The 23,377-nt window shown below is 41.5% G+C and overlaps 1 protein-coding gene across 1 annotated transcript; it reads left to right on the top strand.

The window, feature by feature from the left end:
* Positions 1-1,829: 1,829 nt before the first annotated feature.
* On the top strand, positions 1,830-15,427 carry Slc35e3 (solute carrier family 35 member E3). Its single transcript, XM_048359954.1, has 5 exons — positions 1,830-2,454; positions 3,275-3,385; positions 6,352-6,510; positions 11,992-12,074; positions 14,509-15,427. The coding sequence occupies exons 1-5, from the start codon at positions 2,053-2,055 to the stop codon at positions 14,693-14,695; spliced, it is 942 nt and encodes a 313-aa protein (XP_048215911.1). The 5' UTR covers positions 1,830-2,052; the 3' UTR covers positions 14,696-15,427.
* Positions 15,428-23,377: the final 7,950 nt, after the last annotated feature.

The raw sequence follows: 23,377 nt of genomic DNA, 5'->3' as shown, positions 1-23,377 counted from the left end.
AGCACTCTGCCACTAGAGCCATAGCACCATTTCTGGCCTTTTCTATATGTGTGGTGCTAAGGAATCGAACCCATGTATACGAGGCAAGCACTCTTGCCACTAGGCCATATTCCCAGCCCCATGGAGACTGTTTATTTCCATTTAACCACCAAAAAGTCAGAAATGGAGCAGTGGCTCAAGTGGTAGAATTAATTACAGCTTTGAGTGATAAAGCTAAAGGGCAGCCCAGGTTGAGTTCAAATCCCAGCACTAGCACACACACACACACACAAACACAAAATTTAATGCTGGCCACCAGTGACTCATACCTATAATCCTAGCTACTTGGGAAGCGGAGAACCTGAGGTTCGCAACTAAGAGCCAGTCTGGGCAGAAAAGTCCAAGAGGTTTTATCTCCAAAATAGCCAACAACAAAGGCAGACTGGAAGTATGGCTCAAGTGGCAGAGCACTAGCCAAGCAAGTAAGTTGGCCAAGAAAAATGTCCCCCTCCTCCCCCCAAAAATGTTGGATAACTATTAGTTGAACCATGGTAATTCAGGGATTGTCTGTATTTTCAAACATTAAAAGAGCAATTATAATGATATAATTTATCATGCATGATATGATCATTAGCTCAAATCTGTAATCACAGAGAATGAATTGAAGTAAACAAGGATAGTTCCTGGACTCAATGTGGGAGGGTAACAATAAGCATTGTAAATCATTAATCACTAATCACAAGTTCTGTAGTTCCCACCTGGAAGGGAAGATAACAGTGTGAATATATAGTGGAAAAGGCAAGCATTACAGTCAAACTTGGTAGAATCTGATATCAGGTTTAGTGGTATCAATAGAACAAGCTATACAAAAGGGCATTATCAGACCACCTTGAGAAAACTGGACTTTAGACATTGCTTATTTAACTTTTACTCATTCTCAAATGTTAGTTAAGAGTCATTTCATAGTTGGGTGTAATGGTGCACCTATAATTCCAGTACTCAGAAAGCAGAAGGATCATGAGTTCAAAACCAGCCTGTTACCAAAAAAAGTCATTTCCTTGGAGAAGTTTTTAACTACCTCTCCCTTACCAAATATAGGGAAAGTTTTTATTATACTCTCATAGGATCATGCTTTGTTACTTTAGAAAATCATTTATCAAAACTCATAATTGTTTAGTAACATTCTCTCACTAAATTCTATAGAAGGTCTGTTCTAGTTTTACCTGCCTTTATTGGCCAAGTGCCAAGGTGCTCAACAAATACTCCGTAATTTCTCCGCGTCTGTGTGTTTTTGTAGGTTCTTGAGCTCAGGGCCTGGGTGCTGTTCCTGAGCCCTTTTGCTATAGCTTCACATTCCACTTTTTAGTGTTTCATCGGAGATAAGAGTCCTATGACTTTCCTGCCCAGGCTGGCTTCGAACTGCTGTCTGCAGATCTCAGCCCTCTGAATAGCTAGGATTACAGGCTTGAGCCATCAGCATCAGGCAGAAACATTTTTTAATGTTTAAAAATATGTTCTGCAATACAAACTGCTTTCCCAACCCCCGTTTAGCAAGAAGTAACTTAGTTCAGACTCTGTCTCACTTGGTAAAACTGGCTAAAAACGACGTCTGCACAACCCACCCCCCCACTTTGACAAAAGCAAGGGAGGACCCAGAGGCCCCTCCCATCCCTTGCCCTTCTGGGATCTGGTTCCGGAAACGAAGGATGGAGGACAGTCACCCTCCATCAGCTTCCCTAGCCGGTGCGACTGCGCAGTGAAGTCGCTGCCCTACTGCACTGCCCGGAGCGGAAGTGAGGTCGCTGGAGTCACGTGGCCGAGGGCGGAGGCGGAGCACATGCTGCCGCGTACACGCTGAGTCAAATGGCAGCGGCTGGAACTGGAGCGTGTGTGGCCCGCAGCTCGCCTCTATCCTGACTGGTGCATGCATCGCCCTGGCGGGACCGTGACGCCCAGAGCCGCAACAACGCGGCTGTGGAGGGGAAGGGCAGCCGCAGATCGGCTGGACCCCTCTGTCCGAGGCTGGACGGCCCCGGCCTCACGGAGGACGCTGCTCAACCAGCGGCGGGCTTCATGGCATCCTTGGCCGACCGAGTCCGGAGCCATGGGCGAATCGCCGCCGGGCTCCTGTTTAACTTGCTGGTGTCTATCTGCATCGTGTTCCTCAACAAATGGATCTACGTTCACTACGCTTTCCCCAACATGAGCCTAACCTTGGTGCACTTCGTCGTCACTTGGCTGGGCTTGTACGTCTGCCAGAAGATGGACATCTTCGCCCCCAAGAGCCTGCCGCCCTCCAAGCTCCTCCTCCTGGCCCTCAGCTTCTGTGGCTTTGTGGTCTTCACCAACCTTTCTCTGCAGAACAACACTATTGGTACCTATCAGCTGGCCAAGGCCATGACCACGCCGGTGATCATAGCCATTCAGACCTTCTGCTACCAGAAAAGCTTCTCCACCAAGATACAGCTCACGTTGGTGAGTAGCCTGAGGCCGGGGGCGCATCCCTTCACCCACCTCTCCAGTGACTTCCTCCCCGGGAACTTTGTTTAACCCCGCACCACGCTCTTTCCCATTTTTTTCAATCCACAAATGAGACATGCTTAAGCATGTGCACTTCAGACTTATGTTTAGGGAAGTTGCATCTCCTTTTGGTACCCGGTTGGTTTCTTGGCCCAGAGCAGGCATGCATGTATGGAGTTTTAGCAACTACCTGTATTGGTAAGGGAAGAAAGCTGTATTAGGTGATGCAATCCAAATATGTATCAGAACATTTGCATAAGCTCAAGCTCCTCCCTTGTGAAATCAAACTACCTATAATAAACAAGGAAAGGCTTAACATAAAAAGTCTCAGAATAGGTCTACAGTGACATGCTGCAGAAGTGTCTGCATCTTGAAGTAAAAAGACATGTCCTAAGATGATTTTTGGCATTTAGTAACTTGGAATGTTTGCGATCTTAAATACGTTTATTGTTGGTGCTTGTATCTTGTCTGGAGACACTAGTTAAAACGGTCCACTTACCTATCTGTCCATGCATGTGGTATTTTTCTTGTAAAGTACAATGCATGGACTCATTATTTTACCTCCAATTTAAAGTAGAATTATATGTTAATGTCAGTATGCAACTATCATATTTCACATTTAAGAAACGGGACTGACAGTCTCCCAAAGAAAAAAGAAAATTGTACAGTTAAGAGATCCATGTTTGTGATTAGTTTTATAAGACATCTTGAAAAGAATTGCTAAATTTGTTTCTTGAATTTAATCTGAACAGCATTTACCTCTTTTTCTTTACAGATTCCTATAACTTTAGGTGTAATCCTAAATTCTTATTACGATGTGAAGTTTAATTTCCTTGGAATGGTGTTTGCTGCTCTTGGTGTTTTAGTTACATCTCTTTATCAAGTGGTTGGTAATTTTTTTTTCTTTATGTGCCTTTTTAGCAGATTTCATAGATTTTGAAGCTGTATCCCAAGGTTTAGAAAATACAGTATAGAGACAATAGACTGTTGGGAAGAAAGCATAATTGCATAAATTGTCTGACTCCTGGTGAAGAGAAGAAAGGAGACAGAAACTTGGGTGTAGGATGCTCACCAAACACCCACCTGTTTGTAAGTGCTTAATACCCATGCTTCACAGTCTGAGTTTGGGGCGAAGTTCAGTTCTTTTCTGGGAAATCTTTATAAAATGAGTAGTAAGATTTTTTTCCCTTTTACTAAGTTAATTGCTTATATTTATATAAATATACATACTCCAGGTGAAGAGAAGAAAGGAGACAGAAACTTGGGTGTAGGATGCTCACCAAACACCCACCTCTTTGTAAGTGCTTAATACCCATGCTTCATAGTCTGAGTTTGGGGCAAAGTTCAGTTCTTTTCTGGGAAATCTTTATAAAATGAGTAGTAAGATTTTTTTTCCTATTTACTAAGTTCATTGCTTATGTTTATATAAATATACATATGTTTACTCTTTAATTATAAAGTTGCTGTGAAGCATCTTTATAACTAGAGTATTTATAGAGTAGTTTTTAGCAGTGGGTTTTTTGCTTCCTGTGCAAGGAAGGCGCCTTGCATATAGGCATTATTCATTGAAAATTTGTTTATGGAATCACTTATTTCATTACCATAAATCCCAACAAGTATGTTTTTTGTTTCTTGTACGGTGAGGAAAAATAAGTTGGTGCTGGGAACAGTGAAACAGTATTCTCTCTATACTGAAAACCTTGGTCTGGAAATTTTGGGTGTGCCTGCATGGGGAATAAGCCAAAAAGTGTGACCAGTTTTTCTTACTTCACCAACATCCACTGGTGATCAATGAAAGCATTCTTTAGCAACCCATACTCATTGGTAATGACCATATTAGAAGATAAAAAATACTACAGTTGTGAATGTATTTTTAAAAATATTTTAGGGCTTTGTTTCTGTTTTTTAATTAATTCTTTTTTCAGTACTGAAATTGATCCTCAGTGTTTCCCTGTGTGCTCCAATACTGAGCTAAACCTGCTAGGTGATTGCTCCAGTACTGAGCTAAACCCCAATCCTTTTTGTTTTATTTTGAGAGAGGGTTTTACTAAGTTGGTCAGAGTGGCTTTGGACTTCTAATCCTCCAGCCTCAGCCTCCTAAATAGCTGGGTTATGGACATAAACTACTACACTCAGCTTATTGATTAGAATTTCTTTTTTGTGTACTTTCTTTTTTGGTGGTGCTGAGGTTTGAACTCAGGCCCCCATTATTTTTGTAGCTAAGGAAAGGTTCACAATGGGGCTGGGAATGTGGCTTAGTGGTAGAATGCTTGCCTAGCATACATGAAGCCCTGGGTTCGATTCCACAGCACTATATACACAGAAAAAGCCAGAAATGGCACTGTGGCTCGAGAGGTAGAGTGCTAGCCTTGAGCAAAAAGAAGCCAGGGACAGTGCTCAGGCCCTGAGTTCAAGCCCTAGGACTGGCAAAAGAAAAAAAAAAAAGAAGAAGAAGAAAAGAAAGGTTCACATTACCTAATGAGGCTATAAGGGGAAGAGGCTATAAGAGCACATACTCTGCTCATCTATTTTGGTGCATTGCTTTGTCCCCATGAGCAAGTGGTAGAATAATAAATTCTTTGCCCTTCATATTCATACAAGACTCTTAACTATAGCTGGCAGCAGTATGGCTCAGATTTCCTTTTCTTCTATTTTTTTTTTCTGTTTTTGTTGCCAGTCCTGGGGCTTGAACTCAGGGCCTGAACACTGTCCCTGGCTTCTTTTTGCACAAGGCTAGCACTCTGCCACTTGAGCCACAGCGCCACTTCCGGCTTTTTATATATATATATGTGGTGCTAAGGAATCGAACCCAGGGCTTCATGTATACAAGGCGAGCACTTTACCACTAGGCCATATTCCCGGCCCCTTTTCTTCTATTTTTATCTTGTGAATTTCTGTGCACTCAGTTTATGGAACAGGACACAATGAGCTAATTGAAAAAGATGTATAGAAGGCATTCAGAAGCTGGGCTATGCTTGCCCCATTTTACTGAACATTTAAAAAATATTTTTTATTATCTTTTAAGTTACTGTACAAAGGAGTTGCCATTCGTCAAAGCAGTTTGTCACTGAACATTCTTCATAGTCTCCTTCCCAACCATGGTTGTACACTTTGAGGGCTGATGATTTCTGAGGTGTTGTTCCTATTGAGTAATAGTGTTTTCAGGTCCATGATGCCAAGTATATATCGGTATATTGGTGTGGAAGGTAGGGAATACTATCCTAGAAGAAGTCATCCACAGGCAGGCAAATTTACCATTGACTTGGTGACTGAAATGACTACATAACCTTTTAAGCCACACTCATGGGCAGGCACCTGGGATAACCTAGGTTCCAGGTAATCAGTCTATCAGCATCCAACCTCACCCTGCCCTTTGTCTTGTCTTTTGTTTTGTTGTTGTTATTGTTTTTGGTGTGTATTGCTAGTTTGAACTCAGAGCCCCCTGCTTGCTAAGGAGACACTCTAACCATTTAAGCTAGGCCCTCAACCCATTTTTTTGTTTGACACTTAGAAAGAAACAGATCAGGCACTACTACATTTCATTTCCATTGCCACTTACAACCTAAATGTTTAGTCTCTCTCTCATGCACATAGGCTCCTGTCTATGTTACTTGAGGAATTGAGAAGGAAATAGGTGATCAGGTATTGAATTTGTGGAGTATCTTTAATCTAGAGTGCTTAAAGGCCATTTTTATGGTTTATACAGATCTTTGAAATGTTGTAGGATAAGTAGGCATTTTCTCTCCTCCAGCCTGCACCCCACATTTGCACCCATCCATGTGGCTACAGTTATTCTTTGGTTAAGTGATGCTTTTCTTTTGTCCCTGACTTGCTTTCTCTCCTGATTTGTAGTGGGTAGGTGCCAAACAGCATGAATTGCAAGTCAACTCCATGCAGCTGCTGTATTACCAGGCCCCAATGTCATCTGCCATGTTGCTCGTTGCTGTGCCCTTCTTTGAGCCAGTGTTTGGAGAGGGAGGAATTTTTGGCCCGTGGTCAGTTTCTGCTTTGGTAAGTTCTAATTGTTTTGGTTTCTAAGAAACAGTACAATCATAAACCTGGCATTATTAGTGAAATGTTTAGTTTTCAGAGCACTATTTCAGATCCCATTCTTATGTCCTGTCTCCATAATCACCCTTGGAGGAGGGCAAAGTAAGGATTATTTTTTAGATAAAAACTGACACACAGAAAGATGGAGGGGTTTGTCTAGGATTAGACAGCTGGTCATGATACAAACAGGATTGAAGTTCAGATTTCATGGCTTGTTTCCTTTATTATATGTTAACAGTGCAAAGGGGTTTCACTGTGATTATTTTTTTCTTTTCTACAATGAAAGTATAACTGTAGATTTTGTTTTAAAATAAATAGGACATGCTCATTGCATGTATTGTGGAACATTCATAAAACACTGAAGGTGAAAGTCTCCTGGAATCCCAGACACAAATGTGCTGTGCTTTTTCTGTTAGAAATACATACCTACGTTATGTGTGTCATTTTTATCCTAAATTTTTGCCCCATCCTTATTGAAACAAACTTTTGCATCTCATTACCCCCATTTATGCCCTTTAAAGTAAATTAGATATACATTCTAGCTTTTGTTCTTTCATAGTTGTCTTTTTGTCAGACGCACTCACCTAGCCATACACATCCATAAATTAAATGTTTAGGTTTTGATAAAAGTGGCATCGTATTAACACTTTTTTTTTCTTTTATTAAGTCCAGGGTCTCACTTGTATTAAGCAGGAGCTGTACAAACTGAGGTATAGCGTTAGCCCTACATGTCTTTCTCTATGTAGCTTTTTTCACCTAAATCCAGAGTCTGTGGCAGACCATTTTCCATATTCAGTGTTCTTCCTGTTAGCTCTCACATGTCTCTTATTATATATATTATAAGAGAACTGTTCCCATTCATGGGAATTCTGCCCTTTGACTTAGTTACTTCCTAACAGCATCACATTGGGCATTAGGATTTCAGGGCAACACAACAGTCCACCACATCTTCTCCTTTCTGTTGTAGGGAGTACAGCTGGCTCCATCTTGATTAGGGAAACAGTATGAAATGTTGGGGGGAGTAGAGCTGACTCCATCTTGATTATTAGGTCAACCTGACCCCAAAATTCTGCTTCTGTAAATGGCTTGCAACTTGTTTGTTGCTTGCTCTAGCCCCTGCGTCAACCTCCTACATCTGTGCTATGCTTTTACCTTTATTAACCTCAATTTGAAGACTGCTTGGGGTCACAGTGGCAGCTTCAGAGTCTGTACTGTGTCTCTGGCTGGTCAGCCCGCTTTAAGCTAGGCCCTCAACCCATTTTTTTGTTTGACACTTAGAAAGAAACAGATCAGGCACTACTACATTTCATTTCCATTGCCACTTACAACCTAAATGTTTAGTCTCTCATGCACATAGGCCCCTGTATATGTTACTTGAGGAATTGAGAAGGAAGGAAAATGTGTCTACTCTGCAGTGCTGGTGGTAGAACCCAGCACCTTGCACATGGTAAGCAAGTGCCTCCACCACTGAGCTTACATCCCAGCCTAGCTTTTTCTAAAGTAGGAATCATTGAACCAGCTCTGAGATCATATTTCCTGTGCTTTACAAAAGTCACAGCTATCTGTGTTTTCTGTTCTTCAACTATTGTGGTATGTACTCCTGAAACTGAGGGACTCTCTGTGATAGTCCTCTGACAGGTTTGAAAAAGCAGAAAGTGGCAGAAAAGCTAGAAAAAAACAACTCAAGGTCACTAAGCCCAGTCATCCCTTCAGTGTAAGGAAAAGTCCCTAGGGGACATCACTGACTCTACGTAGAGCATGGAGTTATCTTTTTAATGATGTTCTGAGTCATCAAGAAATGGGTATGGGACATTCTGAGATTAGCCAAGTTAGTTTATATTTTACATATTATTTTTAGAAAGAGCTTTTGAAATATTCAGGAGCTAGTTCCTCTTCTTTGACTTATTAAATAGACATCACTATTTTAAATCAAATGTGTTATTACTGTATTTACCTACAAAGGATGCAAATCTAACACTACCCCACCACCACTACCATCCTTACCCTGTGCTCTTAGAACTGCACTGACTTAAAAACTGATAAAATATACATGAGTCAGAAAATATAATCAAATATGACATGTTTTCCTTGAAATGTAAACATTTTTTGGTGATCCTGGGAGTTGAACTTTAAACTCTGGGATTTTGTAGGCATGTATTCTACCCCTCGAACAATTCCCCCAGGCTTTTTTGCTTTTTTAGTTAGTTTTTCAGATAGGGTCTCACACTTTTGCTTAAGCTGGCCTAGAACTACAATTTTCCTACCTCTGTCTCCCAGGTGGCTGGGATTACATGAGTAAGCTGCCAAGAATTTACTCAGCACTGCCAAGAATTTAAACCTTCTTAATAATTTGAGCCATAACTAGTATTTTATCTAAATACTATTTAGAAATGAAAATTATTTCTTAATTTTTATAATATAACTATGGGATAGGTTTGAGCAGAACATTGAGTGGTGTATAGTGGTAACGCAGCCTATTTGTCCCCATCCTCAGCCAAGTTGGTGTGCTTCTGTCCCAAGAACAAGCCCTGTGCCTTCTGGTTCCATTCTTTGACCTCTGTGTCCCTCTGCTTGGAGCATTCCTCCTAATCTTCCCCTAATCTATATGTTTTTAGATCCAATGACTTTTCTCTATCCTCTCCCAGAATTACCTCTGCTGCCTTGTGACTCATGTAAAACCTACCAATGAGGAAGAACTGAAGACTCACTCTTTCATTGCCTGAGCTATAAGCCTTGTATTTACCTTTTATTTTACTGTCAAGATGATGTACACAGGGGTTGCAGTTACTGTATTTACCTTTTCTCTTTTATGTGTTGAGAAATCATATAACAGAGGGGTGAAAATCGGGTACTCGCAAAAGCTGACTGGGGGGTTGTGCATGCATGTCACCATGCCCTCTTCATTTTTATGGTCTTGCCAACTTGTTGCCTGGGCTAGTCTGAAACCATGTTCCTTCTAAGCCCTGTTGCCTGAGTAGCTAGGATTACAGGCATGTACCACCACACCCAGCCCTTCACACTACCTGGTTTTCAGTCTCAGCACTGTCTCTTAATAGCTGTAACTATGTGAACTTGGCCCAGTTACTTTACATTTCTAAGCATAATTCTCTCATCTGTAGAAAGAGTTCATATTTTTACACTTACCTCATGGTTGTGAAGATTAAATGGATTAATACATGTAAAATATTAAAAACATTATTAACCCACACTAAATTTTGTTTTTGTTTTTTGGTTTTTTTTTGGCCAGTCCTGGGGCTTGGACTCTGGGCCTGAGCACTGTCCCTGGCTTCTTTTTGCTCAAGGCTAGCACTCTGCCACTTGAGCCACAGCGCCACTTCTGGCCATTTTCTGTATATGTGGTGCTGGGGAATCGAACCCAGGACCTCATGTATATGAGGCAGGCACTCTTGCCACTAGGCCATATCCCCAGCCCCCCACACTAAATTTTGTACAAAGTAAAAGTATACAGTTTGTCAGTGATTTTTTTTATTTTTTATTCTGTCCCCAGGTAATTTCTGAACTCTTGAGGTCAAGGGCTTTGTACATCACTTTGTTCTTCACTCTTCTGGGGTGGGGGCTTTCAACAAGGCCTTGCCTGATTTTAGAGGTAGTCAATGAATGTTTATTGATTTAATTTAAATAAAAATGAAAAATGAGCAATTCAGAAAAAGTTGTTAACAGATGTTGTGGTTGGAGATATTAGAATTCCTTATACAAATGCTTGCTTATTTTTTATTAACTGATTTTTCTATGGCACATATGTATTGCTTTTATTATAATAATAAACTTGGGCAGGATTGTGGTTATGTAATTATAGTCTTAGCTATTCAGGAAACTGAGGCAGAGGGATTCCTTGAGTCTTGAGGCCAGCCTGGGCAACATAGTGAGATTCTGTCTTAGAAAAATAATTATTGCAGGGCTGGGAATATGTCCTAGTGGTAAAGTGCTCTCCTCATATACATGAAGCCCTGGGTTTGATTCCTCAGCACCACATATATAGAAAAAAGCTGGAAGTGGCGCTGTGGCTCAAGTGGTAGAGTGCTAGCCTTGAGCAAAAAGAAGCCAGGGACAGGGCTGGGAATGTGGCTTAGTGGTAGAGTAGCCCTGGGTTCAATTCCTTAGTACCACATAAACAGAAAAAGCTGGAAGCCAGGCCCTGAGTTCAAGCCCCAGGACTGGCAAAAAAAAAAAAAAAAGAAAGAAAAGAAAAAGAATTACTGCAAAAATTATTTCTTCCCTGAATTAATAAGGAGGGTAAAATGAATTTAGTAATTCACATTCAATGATGGGCTGTTCCTGTAGAGTATCTCTGGTTCTTATGACAGTTACTATTTTGAACACTTTCTTCTGCTTACTCTTAATTCTTGTTGACTTCCAAATGCATTATTTTTCGAATCTTATTTTTAATGGTTGAGACTTGGAGGGAGGGTTGGGGGGTGGAGCTTGAACTCAGGATCGGGTGTCGTCCTTGAGCTCTTTCCCTCAAGGCTAGTGCTTGACCACTTTGGACCACAGTACCACCTTTGGTTTTTAAGTGATTAATTGGAGATAAGAGTCTCAGGAAGACTTTTCTGCCCAGGCTGGCTTCAAACTGCAGTCCTCAGATCTCAGTCTCCTGAGTAGCTAGGGTTATAGGCGTGAGCCATGAGCACCTGGCTTGAGGGTTTTTTAATTATTATTATTAATTTACTTTATTGTTATTATAAAGATGATATACAGAGGGATTACAATTTTATGAGTCAGGTAATGAGTACATTTCCATTCATCCAGTGTCTTCTATTCCTTCATTCTCTCCCAGTCCTACCCTCCCATTTCCACCCATGAATTGTATAATTTACTCCCATCAATGTCCAATGAGCTCCACTGCTCCACTGCTGCCCTTTTTTACCCTTTTTTCCTAGAGTTCTGTACCTCCCCCTCGAAGACATTCATGTGAATACATGGTAGGTAAGGTTCGAAAGAGGACAGAATCATCAAAAACTAAACTCTAGGGCTGGGAATATGGCCTAGTGGCAAGAGTGCTTGCCTCCTACACATGAGGCTCTCCGTTCGATTCCCCAGCACCACATATATGGAAAACGGCCAGAAGGGGCGCTGTGGCTCAGGTGGCAGAGTGCTAGTCTTGAGCAGGAAGAAGCCAGGGACAGTGCTCAGGCCCTGAGTCCAAGGCCCAGGACTGGCCAAAAAAAAAAAAAAAAAACTAAACACTAAAAAAAGGGGGGAGACTTGTTTTCATATCTTGAATTTCATTTCAGTATGTTTATTATATAAATATGAAGAGGCACTTAGGCATTGCACCTTTGTGTTTCTCTCTTAAGAGTATCTGTCCTCTTTTGTTCTTGAGATTTGAGTTGTAAATGACCAATGGAAAATATATTTTCATAAGATTATGATGGTTGCAGTGATGTGTTAGTGATTCTATTGCTTTTTGTTTTTTTGTAGCTTATGGTGCTGCTATCTGGAGTCATAGCCTTCATGGTGAACTTATCAATTTATTGGATCATTGGGAACACTTCTCCAGTCACGTATCCTTTCCATTATAACTAACACATCAATATGGTCTTTATGTTTTCCAAAACTCACTCGTTACCATAGTTCAACCCCCAACCTTGCAAAAAAGATCATTCAACAGAGAAACATGTCATACAGACCAGAACCCAGGCTTTAGCCTTGGACCTCATGCTGCCAAATCAAGGTATCAAAAACTGTGGCTTTTATTAAAATAACTCATTAACAGGTATTTGTTGCTGATGCACTGTAAATGATTCATTAATTTATTGAATTTTTTATAATGAACATCTATATGTAGCCACAAGAGATATAGTAGCCAAACCAAATAGATGAAAATCTTGTCTTTCATAGGCTTTCACTCTAATGAGGAAGACAAACTATAAAGAAGAAAAAATTTTAATATACATATGCAGTGCTAAGTATCACAAGCTGTCAAGAAGAAAAACTAAAGCAGACAGCAGCAATGAAATGTTTGGAGACAGGGTTGAAGTTGTAGGTAGGGTAGTCAAGAGTGTGAGAAGTCCTGGGTCAGTCTACAATGCTGCAAAAATGAGGAAAAAATCCAAAGAGGAGCCACAGTATATATGGTGTTGGGTTATGTTTATTATGTAAAATCACTGCTTACTATGTGCTAATGCTTTTATATGTATTAACTGATTTAATCTTCACAGTAAGCTTAAAAGGTACAAGAGTATCCCTCATTTTATGGATGAAGCTGAGAGCAGTACCTATTTCTAGTTTTCAGGTAAATTATATAGGTTTACATTATACCTCTGAAGAACAATGAATTTTTTATTTCTACATAATTATATTTAACATAATGGTATTTAAGAGGACAAAAGAGTATTATTTGAAGGAAGTATGTGTGTGTTCAACTGTGGTTTTTTTTTTATTTTACTTTTATATGAGCAATGACTTACAAGAAAATTAATGCAACAGTGAATTACTGGTATTACAGTACATTAGATTAGAGCCTGGGCTTTGTAGCTGAATAAACCCATCTGGACTCCAGCTCTGCCACTTAGAAACTTGTTAGAACACCTCTGCCTTTCCACAGTTGTGCAGTGGGGAGAGGACAGTGGAGGAGATGTAGTATGTAGATAAGGTGTATGTGTGGTCATGCTCAGGATTCTCCTCTCCCTCATCCCCAAACCTTCATTCAGCATCCAGGGGGTTTCCATTGCCTCAGTTTCCTCGCAGTCCACCCACCTCCCAGCTCACTGCAAGGGAGAGCTGATTAGAAATGCCACTGTAGGGCTGGGAATATGGCCTAGGGTAAAGAGCTCACCTTGTATATATGAAGCCGTGAGTTCGATTCCTCAACACCACATATATAGAAAAAAGCCAGAAGTGGTGCTGTGGCTCAAGTGGTAAGAGTACTAGCCTTGAGCAAAAAGAAGCCAGGGACAGTGATCAGGCCCTGAGTTCAAGCCCTGGGACTGGCCAAAAACAAAACAAAACAAAAATGTCACTGTATAGTCTAATTGTGAACTACACTATGAAATGTCTCCTCTGTACCTTGCTCTGAATCTCTTACCTTGCCTATGTTGTGGCCCTTTTGGAGAGTCACCCTGTGTGTGTGTGTGTATTTGCACACAAACATACATAGGGTTTAGGGTGAGTTCTGGAGTGTGAATATTTTTTCCCAGTACTACGGCTTGAACTCAGGGGCTAGACAATATTCTTTAGCTTTTTCACTCAGGGCTGGCACTCTCCCACTTGAGCCATAGCTCCATTTCTGGCTTTTTGCTGGTTAATTGGAGATAAGAGTGTTGGAGCTAGGCACTGGGGGGGGGCCCACACCTGTAATCCTGGCTATTCGGGAGGCTGGGATCTGAGAATCCCATTTCAAAGCCAGCCTGGGCAGGAAAGTCCATGAGACTCTTATCTCCAATTAACTACCAGAAAAACAGAAGTAGAGCTGTGGCTCAAAGTGGTAGAGCTCTAGCTTTGAGCAGAAGAGCTCAGGGACAGTGCCCAGCCTCTGAGTTCAAGCCCCACAACCAACAAAAAACAAAGGAAGAGTCTTTCCTGTCTGGGCTGGCTTTAAACCACAATCCTCAGATCACAGCCTTCCGAGTAGCTAGGATTACAGGCATGAGCCACCAAGCACCATTATGCCCTTACCTGGCTTTTTGTTCCAGACTGGTGCTCTACTGCTTGAACTACACCTCCACTTCTGGCTTTTTGCTCAATCCTCCAATCTTAGCCTCCTGAGTAGCTAGAATTACAGGAGTGGGCCATCAACACCCAGCTTTAAAGTCCCTATTCTTTGGTATTGTGGCTGCTGTTTAGTCTTTCGTGTGGATTCTTTCTATCCACAGACAGCCTTTGCTGTGTGTGTGTGTGTGTGTGTGTGTGTGTGTGTGTGTGTGTGTGTGTGTACATACATCATGTGTATAACTGACACCTAGCTTGCTACTTTTTATCCTTATCTGAAAACCTCAGCTATAACATGTTTGGACACTTCAAATTCTGCATCACTTTATGTGGAGGATACATTTTATTTAAGGATCCACTGTCGATTAACCAAGGTCTTGGCATTTTATGCACACTCTTTGGCATTCTGGCCTACACCCACTTTAAACTCAGTGAACAAGAAGGAAGTAAGAGTAAGTTGGCGCAACGTCCCTGAGTTTCTATGGAGAAAACGAAAGTTGCTCTGAGAACATAAGAAAGGTTAATAAGTGAGTAAGCTAGTTCCCAAAAAGAAAAAAAATGCAGTATAAAGTTCATCAAATGATTTGCAAGAAGTAATACAAATTTTATTTACAAATATGACTTATTTTAGTATCTTTTTTTAAACTTAGTTCTCTGAAATACTTCGGGCTTCTTCTAAAGATAGTTATGATGCTGGGCTGTGGCTCAGTGGAAGAGTACCTGCCTAGCGTGCAGAAGACCCTGGCTGCTATCACCGCCACTGAAAGGGGAAAGAGATGATATATTATCTGATGATCTGATATGATGTGTGTATTTGTATGTGTATGTATATGTACATACGTCTATATTACATATGCACACATACATATAATGGTTTGGTTATACCAAATAAAATACATGAAAGCTAAAGTTGTATAAATGATAAAGGAATCTGTTTTCCAGTACTACAGATACATTTTTCAGTGCTCAAACCTTCCTAAGGAAGGACATAGAGGACTTTCCCTTACTTACTAGCCAGTGGTTTCCCAACATGAGATTTATTATCAGTTTAGTCAAAGTGTTGAAGCAATGCTGGGAATCAAACCTGGGGTTTCACACTTGCTAGGCAGTACTCTACCTCTGAGTCTACACTCCAAGTCCCGAAGTCAGAATCTGAGTAACATTTCTGTTTTTATTGGTTTCATTTAACTTCTTTTGTAGTTTTGTTTTGTTTTGTTTTGTTTTTCCCAGAGTTGGGGACCGAACTCAGGGCCTTGCACTCACCAGGCAGGCACTCTTCCGCTGAGCCAGATCCCCAGCCCCTCATTTAACTTCATTTCACCTATAGAAGTGAAATGTTTATAGAAAGGAAAATGAAGTGGAGACGATCACGAAATAATCTATTTCTAAAATGATTCCTTTTCTGTGGGAAACTAATGTAAAAGAATATATTTTAAAGCCAGGCATTGGGGCTGGGGATATGGCCTAGTGGCAAGAGTGCTTGCCTCGTATACATGAGGCCCTGGGTTCAATTCCCCAGAACCATATATACAGAAAATGGCCAGAAGTGGCGCTGTGGCTCAAGTGGCAGAGTGCTATAGCAGCCTTGAGCAAAGAGAAGCCAGGGACAGTGCTCAGGCCCTGAGTCCAAGCCCCAGGACTGCCCCCCCCCCCCAAAAAAAAAAGCCAGGCATTATGATGAACATCAATAATCCTTGCTTCTCAGGAGGTTAAAGCAGGATGACTGCTTGAACCTAGGAGTTTGAGGCCAGCCTCGACAATATAGCAAGTTCCTATTTCAAAAAGAGAAGTCACTCATTATCAAAAACACCGTACAGTTTTAGAGCTCTTTTCTTGTTTTTAAGCTTTCAGTGAACTCTAGAAACTATATAGAGTTTATGACAAAATAATTCCAGTAAAATAAAACTTTAAGCCCAGTGCTGGTGGCTCACACTTAGTAATACTATCTACTCGGGAGGCTGAAATCTGGAGGATCATGGTTAAAAAGCCAGCCTGGGCAGAAGAGTCCACAAGACTCCCATTTCCAATTAACCAGCAAAATTGTGGACTAGAGGCATGGCTCAAATGGTAGAGTGCTAGCCCTGAACAAGAAAGCCAAAAGAGAGCTCAAGGTCCTGAGTTTAAGCCCTAGTACGAGAAGAAAAAAGAAAAAAGCACACATATACATACCTTTTAGATATATATCTAAATGGAAAATTCCTGGCCCATTTGAAATAAAAGGCCTCACAGAAATTACTTTTATGAAGGATTTCAGTCTGTCCTTCTGTTGTATGATCAGCATATGGGGCTTCTCTGGTTCTTCTGAGTTTACAGATATTTTGTTTGTGCTAAAAAATACAGCACTCTTTGTCTTTACAATATGAACCTCATGTATTGTGTTTGTCTCAGAACATTATTTTGGGTACTTTTAAATTAACATGATTATTTCCCTAAAGGTGGATTGATTGATTTCTGTATACTAGGAGCAGTTGATTTGTGCCATGTACAAATTCTTAACTGTAAATAAAACATGGGAACAAACAGTGGTTAGAGTGTGTGAGGTTATACAATAAATGACTGTTGAGATAGAAATAAAGTGACCAACTTGGGGCAAGATAGATGACGATATATTATATAAATGGTTAAACTGTGTACTGTCAGTATTTTTGCCCTGAAGACAATCATCAAATTGAGAAGGAAGTTTCTGGGGGGAAAAAACACAACGTGACCAAGCAGAGGCAAACCCAAGTGCTTTGGGAATAAACATGTTTTCTTTTTGTTGCCAATGTAACAGGACATTTTTTTTAATCCTATGTTAAATGAATGGACATCAAGTTTTGCCTGTTAAAAATAAAGAGAAACATCCTGTTTTTACTTTTGTCTTGTGTTTTAGAGCCCATAGGAGGATAGTACATGGGTATATGTATGGCCACGTTGGTCTGTTCAGTCTTAAATCCACAAACAATAGTTAAACAGAATCCATCACTCTCAAAATAACAAGAAGGTGCCAGACACCCATGGCTCACACCTGAATCCTAGCTACTCATGAGGCTGGATTGTGGTTTAAAGCTCATGCAGAAAAGTCGATGACACTCATCTCCAAATAACCACTAGAAAGCCCAAAGTAGAGCTGTGGCTCAAATGATAGACTGATAATCTTAAACAAAAAAGCTCAAGGACCCTGAGTTCAAACCCCATTGCTTCTCTTCCCCTGCCAGGAAAATAAAAATGAAATGAAGCGTGCTTTCCTAAGCTTTATTTTTTAAGAATTATTAATCCTTGCTTTTTTTTTAATGTTTAAGTTTACTTCAAAGCAACAGCGTTCATTACTTTGCATTCATCCTGTCAATGAATGAAGGAATATGCAAGAAATGATAATTTTGCATCTGTAAAAGAGCAGATTAAATTAGAAAGATTTTGTTCTTCCTGTTTTCTTGTTTGTGTGTATTCTTTTACTCGTGGCTTCTAATTTTAAAAAGCACCAATAACCAGGCACTGGTGGCTCACCCATGTAATCCTAGCTATTAGGAGTCTGAGATTTGAGGATCACAGTTCATAGCTAGCCTGGGAAGAAAAGTATGTAAGACTCATATCTTCAGTTAACCAGCAAAAAACCTTAAGTGGAGCTGTGACTCCAGTGGTAGCGTACCAGCCTTGAACAAAAAAGCCATGTCAGAGTGAGCTCCTAAGTTCAAGTCCCAGTTTCAGTACCCCCTACCTCCCCCTCCCCCAAAGTGACTTATTTTCACATTGCTTTATGGTAGAAGACATTATTTCTTTTGAATTTTAAAAGTTGAAGTTCTTTTATACTTCAAATGTAGTCATTAGGAGGAGGTAAATTTGCCAATTCAACAAGTTATTTATAGGGCTGGGAATATGGCCTAGTGGCAAGAGAGCTTGCCTCATATCATGAAGCCCTGGGTTCGATTCCCCAGCACCACATATATAGAAAATGACCAGAAGTGGCGCTGAGGCTCAAGTGGCAGAGTGCTAGCCTTGAGCAAAAGGAAGCCAAGAACAGTGCTCAGCCCCTGAGTTAAAGGTGCAGTACTGGCAAAGAAAAAGAAATGGTAGGGGCTGGGGATATGGCCTAGTGGCAAGAGAGCTTTCCTCGTATACATGAGGCCCTGGGTTCGATTCCCCAGCACCACATATACAGAAAACGGCCAGAAGTGGCGCTGTGGCTCAAGTGGTAGAGTGCCAGCCTTGAGCAAAAGGAAGCCAGGGACAGTGCTCAGGCCCTGAGTCCAAGGCCCAGGACTGGCCAAAAAAAAGAAAAAAGAAAAAGAAATGGTAGCTTCTCTGTACAACATCTTAATAAAACAATATAAAAAAAAGTTATTTATAGGTGTTGGGGGAATATTTTTGCAAGCTATTTTTCAAGCTATTTCTGTTGTATTTGAGAATGCATATCTAACCAGATAGGGCTGTGTGTTTGTAAATGCTTACTTTTTAAGGTACTCATAAAAGACGATTGTTTCTTGTAAAATCAAGTGAGCTGCATCAACCACCACGTGTCTTCATTTCCCTTCTCCTGTTTGTCTTTTTCTTCCCCAAAAGTCATTTTTTCCTTTTTCTAATTCCTCTTTTCTCTAATTCCTCTTTGGAAATCGGATGGGCCTATGTTTGGTGCAGGCCAGGGCTTTGGAAGAGGAGCTGAAAGACAAAGAATCAGTGTACTTAGATCCACTGGGATCTCCACAACCAGGGCTTCTTGTAGAAGTGATCGAGTTCTGCTGGGGTTTTAACAAAGCAAAACCAATCCTTTTTTACCAGAGTTCTTAAAGATATATAGAGGACCTCACTAACCATATTTATAGGGGGTCAAAATATTTTGTACAAAAATTTATAAAACAGTGCTGTAAAACTTTTCCAACCAAACACATTCCTATTTGGCTCACGTGCACCGTAGAGGCTAGAAATGCTGAATTCTCTTTTTACCTTGTTGCCCTTGTAGTTAAGGGTTGACATGCAAGTTGTCACTGAGAAAAGCTTCTGCTTTTCTGGTGTGAGGGATGGGTGTGGCTGGTAACTCGTTCCTGCCACTTGTTCCCACTACCTTCCTGGCCTGAATGCAGCTCTGCATGTCTGGAACTCTGCTGATGCTATTGCTGAAGAGGTGAAGAGAGCCTGATGATAAGGGTGGATCTGTATAAAACTCACCAGATGCCCATCATTAGGCTTCTAGCTCTAGGTAAGAAATAAGGCCTCCATCCTTTGGTTAAAGCTTATTTTAGTTGTTACTAGTAGCAGTGGCAGGCATGCCTGTGAGCGTGTGGTATAAAAGTATGAAGGACTCGGTTAACAGTTCCCAATCCAGAAAGCAACAAGTAAGTGTACACTGTTAAAATAAGAGTGGGGGTGGGGGGGCTGGGGATATGGCCTAGTGGCAAGAGTGCTTGCCTCGTATACATGAGACCCTGGGTTCAATTCCCCAGCACCCTAGGTTCGATTCCCCAGCACCACATATACAGAAAATGGCCAGAAGTGGCGCTGTGGCTCAAGTGGCAGAGTGCCAGCCTTGAGCAAGAAGCCAGGGACAGTGCTCAGGCCCTGAGTCCAAGCCCCAGGACTGGCAAAAAAAAAGAGTAGTGGGTAGCTATTCTCCCATTTTATAGAGCACTGAGGGTTGGATGATAGGAGAATGGTCAGATGGCCTATGAACTTGTAAATGGAATCCCAACCTAAAGCTATTGCTGCTTAAGATGTGGTCTCCCTTTCCCTCTACCATCTTCTTTGTTCTCCCTGACTTTAATCATCTTCCATTACCCAGTACTTCTCTTGTCATAGCCATAACCTTGTGTCCATTTGTCATTTTTCCCCCAGTTTTTATCAGTAAACCAAGAAAACACCATCACCTGTGATTGAAAGGTCATGTTTAATTAAGTCTTGGAATTTGACATAATTGTGAAAGTCCTACAGAGACTCAGTTTGAGATTTAGAAGAAACTCACTTTTCTAATGCTCAAAGACTTCCAAAAGACCATAGGAGAATATGGCTGCACTAGGAGCCACAGTGAGCCTCACAGTGCTCAGTGTAGGGATCCAGCTTGACGTGCCCACAGCCATTTTGTAACTGCATGATGGCCCCTGGGTAACTGGCTTCTCCTGTCCTGCATACTTTCCCTGCTTGCTGTGCACAAACAACTATTAAAGTAGTTATGTGGACCTTTATGAGCAGAAGAGTCAGCACCAGGAATGCACCTCTGGTCTGAGATGTTAGCTAGAGATTAACCAGGTAGCTTGATAAAAGTCACTGTTGTCCTGACCACTATATAAACTCTTCCTTTGACCGGAATCTCAGGGAGGCACTTTTCTGAGATTCACCTTTGACCATTCTTCCAGTACCTGGACCTGCCTGACTGTCAGTCTTATGGCCTTTGCAGCTAGCTCTCACACATTAGGACTGGGTTCTGAGAGGAAATGCCTGTTTTCTGTCATGAAAGAGTGGATGGAGATCTCCAGCCACAGGACTTTTTTTTTTTTTTAAGGAAATCATGAAGAACCTCATGAGGACATTCAGTGCTTGTTCTCAAATACAAAAACGTCAAGCCTGTGAATCTTTCATCCACCCCCAATTCATAAATGTTCTGAGATCCAGAGATTTGTCCAAGGAATCTGTGAACTTCAACTTCTGTCCACTCCTCCCCTGATGTAGCACTTTGTTGCTGTAGGGCAGTATGACAGGCTGTCATGTTCCTCTCCATCCCAACCCAAGACACTTACTCACCGGGAATCTGCTGGAAATTCCATTCCAAGAATGACCACAGAATTTATAAGTTATTCCCGGATCACGTAACTCCGGACCTTGTGCTCTTGCTAGGCTTTTTTTGCTCTAGGTTGGCACTCTACCACTTAAGCCATGCCCCTACTTCTGACATTTTGCTGAGTAATTGAACATAACAGAGAAAAGTCTCAGACCTTTCTAACCAGGCTGGTTTTGAACCCTGGCTTTCCCCCCTTGTTCCCTGCAGCCTTTAGACCTCCAGTTCTCAACAGCCAAAGCAGGCCTATCCTGTCACCCCTGAAACTCTACAATAGCACCCCAACTTAGCCAAGTCCCCACAGTGACCTCAGGGCAAATAGCATATGTTCTGTTTCCTCTCTCACCTGGTCTGGGCATACCAGGCTGGCCACCTCATCCATTACAGCCAGGTCTTCGCCTTAGGGTGCTTGCTCAATCTCTGCCCAGGAGCTCTTCTCACATCTGTCCTTTGGCCCTCGTTTCTCTATTGCCTTTTCTCAACATTCAAAACATTGTTTTCTTCTTTGTACATGCTAGGCAAGCACTCTACCTCAAGCTACATCCCTGCCCCCATCTTTTTCTTTTATCATCACAGAGACCTCCCAACACTAAAACCTACCCTGCTCTACTTGACTTTTTAAATTTTTTTCTATGGAATGTCTATCTCTGCTTTGCACCATTTTAATGTACTCATATATTTCTTGTTCACGTCCTGTCTCTGCCTAACAGAAAGCTACACAAGCATGGGAATCTGTTATGTAGCCAAAACTATAAATGAATACATGAATTCCCCTATAACAGATCTTGTTGATGCCCTTGAAGAACTCACTGGCCCTTGCTATTGCCTTAGGGGAGAGAAAGCAAAGAGAATGGAGAAATGAAAGAAGAATTTAAAGCTGGGCACCAGTGGCCCACGCCTGTAATCCTAGCTACTTAAGAGCTGAGATCTGAGGATCCCAGTTCAAAGCCAACCCAGGCAGAAAAGTCCATGGGACTCATCTCCATTAGCTACCACAAAACAGGAAGTGGTGCTGTAGCTCAAATGGTAGAGTGCTAACCTTGAGCTGAAGAGCTCAGGGACAATGCTCAGGCCCAGAGTTCAAGTCCTACCACCAACAAAAATAAAAAATAAAATAAAAAATTCAAGATCCTGGGGCTTGAACTGTCCCTCAGCTTCCTTTGCTCCAGGCTAGCACTCTGCCACTTGAGCCACAGCGCCACTTCTCTCTTCTTGGTAGTTCACTGGAAATGAGACTCATGACTTGCCTGCCTGAGCTGGCTTCAAACCATGATCCTCAAATCTTAGCCCCCTGAGTAGCTAGGATTACAAACATAAGCAGCTGGCACCCAGCTTCAAGGTTGAATTTTATCCACTGAAAAGTGTGGATACTTCTTATTCTTCAGCATCCGCCTGCCTATCTCCCTGACTCCTTCCTTTGCAGTGGGTCAGAAACACATAGGTGACAAGCAAAAGTTAGAACTCATCTGCTGATATATATCCCGACTTCATTCAGGCAAAGTAGGAGAGGTGTAGGGGTGGCTCAATCTTGCTTTACACTTTTGTTTTGGTGGTTTTGGGATTTGAACTCAGGACCTTGTACTTGCCAAGCATATTCTTTGCCAACTGAGCCATGCCTCCAGCCCTTGCTTCCATTTTTAAAACACCTTTGCTTCCCCCTTTTAAAATATTTGTGCAGGAAGTTCTGGCCATTTTCTATATATGTGGTGCTCAGGAACCGAACCCAGGGCTCCATGTATGCGAGGCAAGCACTCTTGCCACTAAGCCATATTCCAGCCCCTGGTATATGGTTCTTGCTTTTGATTTTTGTTTGTCTTTGCTTTTGTTTTTTGTGCGGGAAAGTCAAAACCCAGAGCTTCATACATACTAGGCAATATCACTAGATATTCTGCTGAGCTATACCCCAGCCTGAGATTTTAAACTCCTTGGCCAGATGTTGAGTGAACAGCTTGAAGTTAATAGACTTGACTGATAGGTTATATGGCACACTGCACCCAGAAAACATAGAACACAAGTTGTTTCCCAGTTCTGTGGAGCACAGAAACAGTGAGGATGAACAGAGATCATGTCAGTCGTTGGTACGGTAGTGGGGTGGGGGGGAGAGGGAAAGAAGGTTGTACTAGGACTTGAACCCAGGGCTAGAGCACTCTCCTTTAGCTTTTTCACTCAAAAGTTTGGTGCTCTACCACTTAAGCTTGTAGCTTTTTGGTATTTAATTGAATATGAGTCTCTCCTTTAGCTTTTTCACTCAAAAGTTTGGTGCTCTACCACTTAAGCTTGTAGCTTTTTGGTATTTAATTGAATATGAGTCTCACAGACGGGGCTGGGAATGTGGCTTAGTAGTAAAGTGCTGGCCTAGCATGCATGATGTCCTTGGTTCTGTTCCTTAGCACCACATAAACAGAAAGCCAGAAG

This window comes from Perognathus longimembris, chromosome 1 (genome assembly GCF_023159225.1).
Source record: "Perognathus longimembris pacificus isolate PPM17 chromosome 1, ASM2315922v1, whole genome shotgun sequence".
Lineage (NCBI taxonomy): Eukaryota > Metazoa > Chordata > Mammalia > Rodentia > Heteromyidae > Perognathus > Perognathus longimembris.
This window is presented reverse-complemented; position numbering and strand designations above follow the sequence as displayed.

Bases quoted from the DNA above. Each gene is read 5' to 3' on its own strand.
- Slc35e3 (XM_048359954.1), top strand. From the start codon at position 2,053: ATGGCATCCTTGGCCGACCGAGTCCGGAGCCATGGGCGAATCGCCGCC. The intron at 3,386-6,351 runs GTTGGTAATTTT...CCTGATTTGTAG, and splicing joins TTACATCTCTTTATCAAGTG to TGGGTAGGTGCCAAACAGCA. The intron at 12,075-14,508 runs GTATCCTTTCCA...TGAAAACCTCAG, and splicing joins GGGAACACTTCTCCAGTCAC to CTATAACATGTTTGGACACT.